At 34.0% G+C, this 12,164-nt stretch overlaps 1 protein-coding gene across 1 annotated transcript; it reads right to left on the reverse strand.

Moving 5' to 3' along the window:
* Positions 1 to 197: 197 nt before the first annotated feature.
* LOC114373838 (aconitate hydratase, cytoplasmic-like) lies at positions 198 to 7,733 on the reverse strand. Its single transcript, XM_028331384.1, has 20 exons — positions 7,350 to 7,733; positions 6,898 to 7,002; positions 6,522 to 6,682; positions 6,325 to 6,417; positions 5,998 to 6,183; positions 5,744 to 5,905; positions 5,426 to 5,570; positions 5,109 to 5,251; positions 4,974 to 5,030; positions 4,791 to 4,870; positions 4,613 to 4,688; positions 3,818 to 4,003; positions 3,582 to 3,649; positions 3,335 to 3,453; positions 3,063 to 3,184; positions 2,149 to 2,247; positions 1,573 to 2,052; positions 1,016 to 1,114; positions 675 to 917; positions 198 to 568 (listed from the first exon to the last, which is right to left on the reverse strand). The coding sequence occupies exons 1-20, from the start codon at positions 7,609 to 7,611 to the stop codon at positions 500 to 502; spliced, it is 2,955 nt and encodes a 984-aa protein (XP_028187185.1). The 5' UTR covers positions 7,612 to 7,733; the 3' UTR covers positions 198 to 499.
* Positions 7,734 to 12,164: the final 4,431 nt, after the last annotated feature.

A 12,164-nucleotide genomic window follows, 5' to 3' on the forward strand; every position in this document is an offset into this window, starting at 1 on the left:
TCAACATAATGCTATATCATACAAATTGTTTCTTTATTTTCCATTTGTAATTAACGATATTTTGTTTGGCATATAACAGGCGCAAATCTCTTTTTTATTGGTATTTGCAGTCAAATTATTACTATGTGGACTGGAAACCTCAATGAAAAGAACATTCACTACTATTCGCCTTGATTCATGTTCAACTCTATAGGCCGTAGTAAGAAAATTAAGGGGAGTATTTAAATGAAAAGAATATTCACTGCCATCGGCATGGAAAAATACAATTGTCCCCATTGTTCAATGGGTACACAACGCAGACATGAGAAATCTAGAATCAATGCACTCCATGTTTACAGGCCTAATATAAACACCTGGAAATGTCAAAAAATTGCCTTCTTAAGAAGGGATCTTTCCTATTTATTGAATTTATTCTCATTTCTCTCACATTTTATTACCACCACTCAAAACGTGTACACGCAGTGGCAACATAGTTTAACATTTCCCATCAGCCATGACTTCACTGCTTAATGAGGTTCCTGATGACATACGGAAGAATGCCCCCATTGTTAAAGTAAGCAAGTTCCACCTGAAAATACAAGGGTGTGTGTTACACATAATAATCCAAGGACAAGTTTTCGAAACACCGAATAAGTTGCATCAACAAACATGAATGAAGGACAAGCTTAAATTACCTCAGTATCGAAGCGAACTGTGCAGGTGAAAGATTTTCCAGTATTGGTTGTTACAGTGACATCTTGGCCAGGCCTTATCTCGCTGATGTTACTTGGGAGGTCAATAGTATAACGTTCGTGACCAGTCAATCCCAATGTGTCAGCATCCTCACCAGATTTAAAGCAAAGAGGAACAATACCCATTCCTACCAAATTGCTACGATGAATTCTCTCAAAACTTTTAGCTATCACAGCTTTGACACCCTGTCAGAAAAATGTAAGCATCATCAAGAACTGTCAAGAATGAGTATCAACATGTCAAGAAAACCAGACAATCAAATCACAGGCTATGTAGGACTCACCAATAGCATGGGACCCTTGGCAGCCCAATCTCTGGAACTTCCACTCCCATATTCAGCTCCAGCCAGCACAATGGTGTCCTGCCCTTCAGCCTTGTATCTCTGCCAGAAAAGAAAAATTCAAGGGGATTAGAAGAAGCTTACAAGAGCTAAAAATCAGAATCTTTGATTCTCCTAGTACAAAAGTATCCACTAGTTTTTAATCTTTTTTTTTTTGGGGGGGGGGGGGGGGGGGATGAGGGAGGAAGGGAAAAATTATATTTTACTCTTCACACTATGGTAACCGGAGGATTTTTTTGATAAATGATCAAGTCTCTATTTGGCCTAGCATTTTTTTGGATTAAAAGCTATTTGACATTAAAATAAAAATTGTTTGGTAGTTTTCATTTCTTTTAATTTAAAAAGGATAACCCAAAGGGTGTTACTTGTTAGTTTAAATTTTGGAAAGCAATTTAGGAAAGGCAAGGTCATAAAATATCATATCAAATAAAATGTATGCCACTTAAAAAGTTCAAAAATAAAATAAAAATAATGCTATACTTGTTTAGTACATAACTCACCTGGGCTGCATCAAACACATAAAGCTTCTCCCCGGTCGGAATGTGAACTGTCTTGGGACCAACTTCTCCATTCAAGAGCTTGTTAACAAGACGAATGTTGGCAAAAGTTCCCCTTGCCATCACTTCATCATTGCCCCGACGACTCCCATAAGAGTTGAAGTCCTTTTGTTCCACACCTCGATCCAGAAGGTACTTTGCAGCAGGACTATCCTTGTTAATGTTTCCAGCAGGAGAAATGTGATCGGTCGTTATACTGTCACCAAAATTCAGCAGACAATAGGCATCTTTCACACCATGAGCTCCAGGAGGATCCATAGTCATGCCCTTGAAGTATGGAGGTTCATGAATATATGTTGACTTGGGGTCCCATGAGTACAGGGTCTCAGCAGGAACTTGTAGTTGGTTCCACATAGTGTTACCTTTGGTAATAGCTTCATATGTACTTCGAAACATGTCAGGCAACACACTGGATTGCACAGCCTATTATGAATCAAGTAAACTTAAGTTAATCTTGCTGTACACACTGTCAAATCTGTAGAATAATTTCACATTATCAGGAAAGCAAACATTATTTACCTCTGCAATTTCTTGAGTGGATGGCCAAATATCCCTTAAGTAAACATTATTTCCATCCTTCCCTGTTCCTATTGGCTCCTTTTCAAAGTCAATGTCAACCTGAAAATTCAACCAAAAAGGTAAGGGATGAAGTGAAGGTTAACAACATTTATAGTAGAAAAAAATGATGTATTCTATACTCTAAGGGCATGTTTGGCTTGAGAAAAAGTTCTGTTTTCTTTCTATCAACACTTTTAATTACAAAAATGTCATCTTATTTTAACTTTGTTTCCTGTTTAGAAATGTCAGTCTAAAAAACAACAAAACAATACCATGTTTTCACTGTTTCCTATACAAATATTTGAAAACAAAAACCATAATGAATACATGGCATTTTGTTGTTAAACACTTCAATGTGAACAAGATATTGAAACAAAAAACATTTTTTCAGCATAACAGGCCCTAAATTTCATCAACATTTGACAGAATAGAAAATAAAATATGCATCCAATCAACTAAAACAAGGTTCTAGTTGAAGCTAATATAGTCAGAACTCGGAAGAAAAAATAATCAACTGCCTAAGCCCATAGCCAAGTGTAGGTCAAGATCCCAAGTTCTGGATGCAATTATCATAAACAATTGATAGAGATAATTCAGACACAAGAAAAAGAACATTTAAAATGGATTTGAATTCAGCTTCAGTCCAACATGAGTCTGAACATGTATATAAATGAAGAGGATGACCCAGACAATATCAATGCTTGTGATTAGCCTCTGGATCTGACATTTGTCAATTTTTAATTCTTCCAACAAAGTCTTTGGCATTAATAAACTTAGTATTATAAATAAAAATACATGAAAATCAGACAATATGAAAGAAGCAAGAACCAAAAACCATTCATAGACACATTAGAAATATGAATAGGCAAACATACTGTGCCAGCAAGAGCATAAGCAACGACTAGAGGTGGTGAGGCAAGGTAGTTAGCTCTTGTCAAGGGATGCACACGGCCTTCAAAATTACGGTTCCCAGACAACACAGCAGCAGCTACAATGTCTGCACAAGACAATATGAGAACTAAATTAATTTGGAAAATATAAAGCAGAATATGCTTAGGAGTTTACCTAAAAGTTATAAAGAAGACAACTGCAATAATTGCACAGGAATCAGCTTCAATTATAGAAATTATATTTGATTTTCAATTACCATTTTCAGAGATAGCAGAAGCAACGGATTGGTCTAGTTCCCCTGAATTGCCAATACATGTGGTACAGCCAAATCCAACAATATTGAAACCCTGTTCATTTAGATACTTTTGCAGGCCACTGCCCAAAAATGTAAAAAAAAAATCCAAATTTATTATACATTTTTCCAAAATTGTGCAGACTGAACAGGGAAAGTACATTATAATACAAATTACAAAACTGATATTCTACTAAGAAGCATGAAGTACCTCTTGAGTAGATATTTTGTAACAACTCCAGAGCCAGGAGCAAGACTTGTTTTTACCCATGGCTTAACCTGGCAAACAGTGAAAATATCTATAATTACTATCAAGAAAAGGATAACATAAATGAAATACAATTTGTCCCTTTAATGGTGGCAGGAAAAGTGGACAACATCAATGTGATCACAACATTTTCTAAAGTAGCACAATAACAGTTTCTAATGTTTATTTCGGTGCCTAACCTGCAAACCTAGCTCGTGAGCCTTCTTTGCTACGAGACCAGCCCCAAGCATAACACTTGGGTTTGATGTATTTGTACAGCTTGTGATTGCAGCAATCACAACACTTCCATGCTTGAGCTCTGCTGGCTGCCCATGGAAATCAAATTTTGCAACTTTGCCTTGTACATCTTTTGGTATAGCAAACCCCTGTATTCAAATAAAACATTTAGGAAGATTAAACAGCTGCATGCTTTATGACTGCAACTGTGTCAGCAAGTTGAAAGTCTACAACTTGAAACAATGAGAATGACTAACATTAGAAAAAGGATTAATCTCTTGCTTTCTAACTATCATAATGCTTTCTGGAATCCTGGAACAGTGATCATAAAAAGTGGGAAAAAAGGACTCACTTCAGGTAATATCAAAGAATTTTTAGATCCAAGTTTCCAGAAACAAAAGGGAAATTTCCTTTCTCTTTACATAATGTTGCCATTTCATCTATACCCTCCCCACACTATTTGTGAGTGCCTTGTACATGGGGTGGCCATATTCATAATGTTGTCATTTGATTGTCCAAGTTTGCAGAAACAAAGTCATATAATTTGCTAAACAGTCAAGCAATTTAAGTCACTATAGAAAAATAAAAAGACATACCAAACTTAACCTAGTTAGCATATTAACACAAACCGCCAAATGGTCACAAAGTAGCATTTGTTTAGAACAAATGCAAGATGTAGTAATAAACTATGAAATCATTAAAACATCTCTTAAGACAAAAATATGAGAAAAACATTTGAACATCACTGTGTTACTAACCTTGAATCCCACATTGTTGTCGAGACAAGCATGCCAATCAGCCTTCATTTCTTTCAAAGGCACCCGATCATGAGGTCTGCAAAATTCAGTATGAATTATCACTCACAGATTATAAAGAAGAAATTTTTAAACCCACATTAAAATTCAAGACATGTCATTCAAAAGAGTAGTGCCTTACCTCTTGGGTCCAGAGATGCATGGTTCAACTTCGTCAAGGTTCAATTCGAGATAGGATGAATAAACTCTGTCTGGTTGAGGCTGAATTTATAGAAAATAAATGATCATTCCATACCCTTGACTTGACATATACACATTTGTTTTGTTCAAAAGGAGTGCATAGGATATTCAACTAGTATTTTACCTCATTATAGTCGATAAACAATTTGTTTGCCCTGAGATAGGCCTCTATCATTGCCACCTATACAGTCAAAAAGGAAGATCAAGTAATACTACAAGCATTTAACATCATTGGAAAATAATATGAGTTTGTACTCACAGTCTCATCACTTCGTCCAGTTAATTTGAGGTATTGCAATGTAACGTGATCTACAGGGAAGAAGCCCATGGTTGCACCATATTCTGGAGACATGTTGGCAATAGTGGCCCTGTCAGCTAATGACAACTCACCCATACCATCACCTATAGAACAAAAACCATGAAAAACGATTATTTATCCCTTGATATATCTCTAAGATAGATAATATTCGATTTTATCGAACGGTTCCGAGTTAGACCTATTGAATTCTGTCTGGTGATTAGCAGGGAAAGACCAGCATAAGAATAAAAAGAGGAAAAGCAAGAGAACTTAATTACCATAAAATTCAACAAATTTCCCTACAACACCATGTTTCCTAAGTATTTGTGTCACAGTTAGAACCAAGTCAGTTGCTGTAACACCATTGCGCAGTTTTCCAGATAACTTGAACCCAACAACACCAGGTAACACCATGCTCATAGGCTGTCATTATTACAGCACACAACATTAGGATCACCACTAGCTAAACAAGAGCTTATTTTTGAGTTAAAGGAAACATAAAGTTCTAAAGCACAAACTATCAGAATTCATTACATTTATAGGAATATAATCAGAACAAATTAATTACAAATAAACCAAAATTCAAGTAAATATACCTGGCCAAGCATTGCTGCCTCTGCTTCAATACCACCAACGCCCCATCCAGCAACTCCAAGCCCATCTATCATTGTTGTATGTGAATCAGTTCCAACTACACTGTCAGGATAGAGCAAGCCCTCAGTATTGAAAACAACGCGTCCAAGATATTCAAGATTGACCTGAAATGAGACATAACAAGTCCCGGGTATTAAAATAAATAGCAATAAAAAAAATCCATAAAATCATTTGGAATGTCTGGTTCTGAACTTACCTGATGTACTATACCAGATCCAGGAGGGACAACAAGCATATTACGGAAAGCATTTGACCCCCATTTAAGAAAAGCAAATCTCTCCTTGTTTCTCTGAAACTCAAGCTCCATATTGGCTTGCACTGCATTCTCTGACCTTGCTACATCAACTTGAACTGAATGATCAATGACAAGATCAACAGGAACCTGACAACAAATTGTAGCTGAGTCAGAGCCACTTATACAATAGCAAATATAGCATATAGGGAAAAAAATTTGTTAAATTTCTACAAATCAAAATGACTTCAGAGAACAAAAGCACAGAAAAATGGTAAGAATGATGTATACCAGAGGATTAATCTTATTAGAATCACTGCCAAGCTTATTCATAGCATCACGCATGCAAGCCAGGTCAACAACAGCAGGGACTCCAGTAAAATCCTGAGGAGAGGAGAAAAAACGGGTTAAAGATAAAACACACATTACTTTATATCCCCATCCATGAAAATAACTCTTTTGCCGCATGCCGAATTGGACAAGGTTACCTGCAGTAGAACACGAGCAGGCTTGAAAGGAATCTCAACTTGCTTCACAGAAGAGTTTTCCCAGTCAATAATCTTCTCAACATCTTCCTTTTTTACTTGGAAATTGTCACAATTACGAATGGCAGATTCAAGGAGAATTCTGATAGAGTATGGTAACCTATCTGTCAAGCACCCAAAAAGTCGACACCACCAACAACGAAGTATTAGCAATAGCAAGGAGATTGTACTATTCTAAAGAACTAGAATCTTATCCTTTATCATCAGAAATATGATAATGGAATGAAATCTCTGATACCACACATTCCAAACAAAATTCTAGCAAATAAAATCAACATGAATTAAAATTAAACCAGGCCAAACTAAGCTAGCAAATTACCGATTCTCGGATCGTTGAGCGACGGAAGGCTGTAGAACTTTCCAAACTCGCCACCACCAGGCTTAGGGAGACTCGTCAGGTTTCCCTTGAAAGGATTATCAGTAGCTGCAATGGCACTTACGTCAAATGACCAATCAAATTCAAAACACAAAATTCAGCACCAAACATTATTAGAGAAACTAATCCACATATATTAGTCAGATAAAAGAAAATTCCGTACACACAACACAACGCACTAAACAGTAAAACATATGATTCTCTTGGCCTCGTTGACAAGCAGACAGAAGATTCCAGTAAAAGAATAAGAGGCAAAACGGAATTCAGTCATTTCACACATCACATTCGATTGGAAAACGAAAAATCGGATCCGAAAAGACCGATTCTGAGCTGAACAACGCAGATCAAAAGGAACAGAGCTCCAATATTGTGGGAGAGGGCGGGGAAGTACGTACCGCTAGTGGCGATCCTGCGGTGGAAGCGTTCGATGAGGGGAGCGGCGGCTCTGATCTGAGGGCGGAGGCCGAGCGGAGAGCGCCAGTCGACGCCGTGGCTCCATCGCGGGACGGCGGAGCCGAAGGAGCGGGTGGCGGCGGATGAGGAGCCGGGGGATCGGCGAGGAGCAGAGCGAGCTAAGGTTCTAGAAAGAGAAGCGGAGGAGGAAGAAGAAAGTTTGGACCTAGAAGCTCGGAGGATCGAAGAAACTGTGGAAGCCATGATCAAAGAAGCATTCGTGTGTGATGAGAAAAGCGTGTGGAGAACGAACGCGAACTAGGGGGCTCCTTCTACTTCTAGAATACAGAAACACTGCCTCGATATTTCTATTATTACTGAAAACACCAAATTGTGACCGTTTTTTATTGAGACCCCAACATGTTCCTCTGCGGGTGTCTCCACGCTCTGCAATACTCGTGTCCAATCAACACCTTTCACTCATCACCCAAATTATTACATTATTACAGTGTACACGAATTTAATTCTGAATTAGTGATGTTTCTTTATTCGGTTAGTTAATTGTTTTTTACACCTTAGTTCTTTCCAATGCGAATAATAATAATCCTAGCATAATAGGAGTAGTATATAGTATAGTATATTTTTGCTTTCCCTGTTCCCAGCAAAGTTTGGCCAAGTTGTATCCTCCAACTATTCGCATCAATGGCGAGGAAACCACACCGTTCTCTTATTATTAGCTCTCTATGGCTATCGAATCATTCCACGTGCCTTCATTATCTTTGATTTTTCATCCTCCTTCTCGTAGCTCAATGCAATTGCAAGGAACTATTCTTTTATTTTTTTTATAGTTCTTCATTATTGGTGTCGCTATTCACTTTTATCAGTTTTATGCAAAATGTAAAAGCTAAAAAAGGAATCGCGAAGAAAGTTCGCCACAAACCGTGCACCCCATTCTCCCAACGTGATAGCGCAAGGATCAGAATGGCGAGGGTTCATGGTGAGGCATGCGCCTGCGATGTACCGTAGTTGATTTTGGTTTACTTTAAAATATCCGAAAGGATTTTTCTTTCTTTTTTTTTTTGGCCCATGTCTGAAAGGGTTTCAGAAAGTGCGAAATAATATTCAGCCATCGAAGCAGACCGAGAATAAATACTCGATGGTAGGCCCAGCATAAACGTTGACGATTCCTAACAGGCTAACATTTCAAAAAAAAATCGAAAATAATATTTGTTTTATAAAAAGGATAGTTTTTAAATAAGGCTTCTTCTAGATATAAATAAATACCCAAAATATTTACAGGGACATGTTAATAAATGTGGGAATGATATTAGTTAAAGAACAATAAATGAATATTATTAAATATTCATAATTACTATTGAATCATTTTTATAAAATTAATGTAATAAATATTTTCTTTTAAAAAATAATTTTTACTTTCCTGGCAAAGTATTTTGCTATTATGCAGGGACGGATCTGCTTTACACTATGCTTTTTAGAGAAGTGTGAAATAAAAAAAAATGAATGAAAAAATTTGAAAAAAGTGAAGAAAAAAAAGATTATTTGATTGTGATGAAAAAAAGTGTAAAATAGATTATATATTTGAATTAGAGATTTAATGATAAGTAAGAAAATAAATGGAATAGAATTTAATATTAAATGAAATATAAATTATTATAATAATAATTATATATGTTTTATTATTAATGGATAACCGATTATCAAGGTGTTATAAAAAAAAGTGTGTCGAATAGGATTCGTAATACTTGTAATATATCAATAGAGTTTGTGATTCAATTTTTTTGTTCAAAAAAAATATTTATGTATGATATCCCATTAGTATCGAATAAAATAATCTTTTATGAAAAAAATTTAAGCCTTAAGGTTGATTATCTCACTCTGTCACTCCCTATTGTGAGTGTGCATCAACAACAACAATAATATTGTGCCCCTTAGAATGGTGTCACCCGTTTCTTCTTTGGAACTTTTCACCGGGTAGACAATAGAATTTGCATTTTGCTTCTTGGACGTCCAAAGTCAATAAAAAGATTTCTTTCAACTTTGAAAAATATACTTTATTTTGAATCTGGATTCTCTGGAAATCGTGCTATATTCTATGGTCTTTACAGAAATATATGAAAATGGTAATCTTTAACTTGTAGTTCTGAACAAAACAATATAGGAGTGTAGCGTGCGCCATCAGTATCATTTGTCTTCTTATTATGTTGGACATATATAGATTGGTAATGTTGTTTGTGTTTTTTATAGATTGGTGTACATTTTTGTGTTGAAACTACTATGCAGAAGTTTGTATAGTAGTTTCAACACAAAAAATCATGAAAAAGTAATCATGTCATTTTTTTTAAAAAAAATTATTGGTATGTCGATAGTAATAATATCAACTTACAATATTTTTAAAAAATGTTAAGTTAATAATATCAAAAGGGATAAATTTAATAGGTTAGAGGAGAAAGATTGATAAATCTATTTATCAAATCAAATCAATAATTAAATATGTGAAAGGGATAGGAAGAATGGAATAACTCCAATGTTAGATTAAGAAACATGCTAGTGGTTAAAATGAGAAACAACACACTAGAGTGTGTTCGATAGAGAAAAATGAAAAAAACAAATAAGAAATAATGTTAATCTCATATGAGTCTTATATCTTCTACATTATAATTAAAATATATTTAATTTATTTTTATCTTTTTTATTTTCATCAACTCAATCAAATACACTCTTAAATATATATAATGTACATAGACACACTCGATCAGGTTCGGGTATCAATGAATACGAAAAATCAAAATCAATAACGATTTATAAAATTGAATGACACTGCTTCATTTAACCAATGACACATTTCCAATTATCCATTTCACTAGTTTTGGACTCAAGTATTGTGAGTTTGGAGGAGTCAAACATCTTTACTCACCCTTATGGAAAACAAGATAAAAATAATTTATTATATTACAAGAGTTCAAATTATTGATTTACATAAAAACTACTAGCATGTAAGGCAAATCATCCCCAATATATATAAATGTCTAAGTCCATTAGTTTCCTCACGCCTCTAGTTTCTCTCACATTCACTTTCATTCAATGTTTTTAAAGTCGGTAACGTGATTGAATCAATGAAGGTTCAATGGTTCTATAGTAATTGAATCATGATTGAGTATTTTTTATTTTATATATATATATATATATATATATATAATAAAGCAAATAAATACTGTAAAAAAATAGAATCTTAATCTTATAACTTAATATAACTGACTAAATTATATATTTTATAAGATGAAAATTAATAATAGTTGAAAAATAATTGATACTTATGTAAAATATATAAATGTCATTTTGTTTATCTGAAAAATATTTTAGATTAAATTAAATATTTTTTTTTTAAAAGTGTAAAAGATCGCTTCAAACCAAATTTTTTGTATTGTCTTAATACCATTTTTATCGGTTTTGGATTAATTTGACTAAATCTTTACTAGTTTTGAAAATATCCAATCTTTTTGGGTGTTTATACCATCTATCAAATAGATTTTGGATTAGACTGGTTGGTTGAACTGTTAATCTAGTCCAATTTTTAAAATAATGTTTTTATTTGAATACTTTTCTCCCATGGAATGACAAACTTCATTCTCATGTATATAATATATCTTCTTATACTTTTAAATTTTAATGTCAATTTAATGGTTTAACCACATGCCAGTGGGTCTTTGGCTCTTTGTTACCAAAACAATAATCATAATGACACAGACATAAATATATATAGTGTGACCCAATGACACTAGCAAATATTTAAGGTGTGAGAACCATTGCTTCTCAACTTATTTTTTTGCTACATAAACTTTACCAAATGTTCGTGCTTAATAATTTTATAAGTCATCTTTACATCAACATTGATAGATATTCTTATTTTTTTTTTCTCTTTTCTTATTGCATGTGCATTTAACACATCATTTTTACTTGTATATTAATTTTTGTTAACTGCCTATTCCTTTTAATTTTTTTATCCCTAGTTTTTTTTTTTAATTCATATCTCCTTTATCCCTTTCAATTTAATTTTAATAAGTTATTAAGAGAGATTATCAATAAATAAAAAATATTTTAGAATTTATATTACGATTTATTCATGTCTAAATCAGCCTTGGGTTTAGAAGACTTAGCCCAAAAGCCTTTAAGTGTGTGTGTGATTTGTTTGTTCTTAAGTTAATCATTGAGTTATATCCACATTTGACTTTATCGGATATGACCTTGATATTCCTAGGACAATTACCCATATGTTGTTTTGAGATCTCTACACATGCACACTAGGGTAGTTGCATTAAGATCGTATATAGTGGGCAAGAGTTAGTATTAGGTGGCTAAGCCATCTAGGAGTCTATCAATGTTTGAGTGAATTCCCTCATGGAGTCCACTGACTTGGTTGGTTAACGATTGGTGAAATATGTAATCCCTCATTATTGAATGTACAATTACGAAAAAGCTTAAAGTTAAGTGAAGACTCAATTGACCAGCTATGGACAAGATACATGATCCTTTAGTCTTAGTTGATCAAAGACTAATTGATACATAATTTATACATTTACAAATATGTATTCATCATGAATTTTAATTATAAAATAATTAATATGGGATAAAAAGTTATACTATAATTAATATATTTAAATTTATAAATATATATATATATATATATATAAAGACAAATATTAAAAAAGAGAGAGAGAGAGAGACTGATGCGACCAAGCAATGAAGTGTAGTGAAAATAAAAAAAGATAATTGGGTCGGACAGGAGGCAAAACGAAAAA

The sequence above is a fragment of the Glycine soja genome, chromosome 11 (assembly GCF_004193775.1).
Source record: "Glycine soja cultivar W05 chromosome 11, ASM419377v2, whole genome shotgun sequence".
NCBI classification, from domain to species: Eukaryota; Viridiplantae; Streptophyta; class Magnoliopsida; order Fabales; family Fabaceae; genus Glycine; species Glycine soja.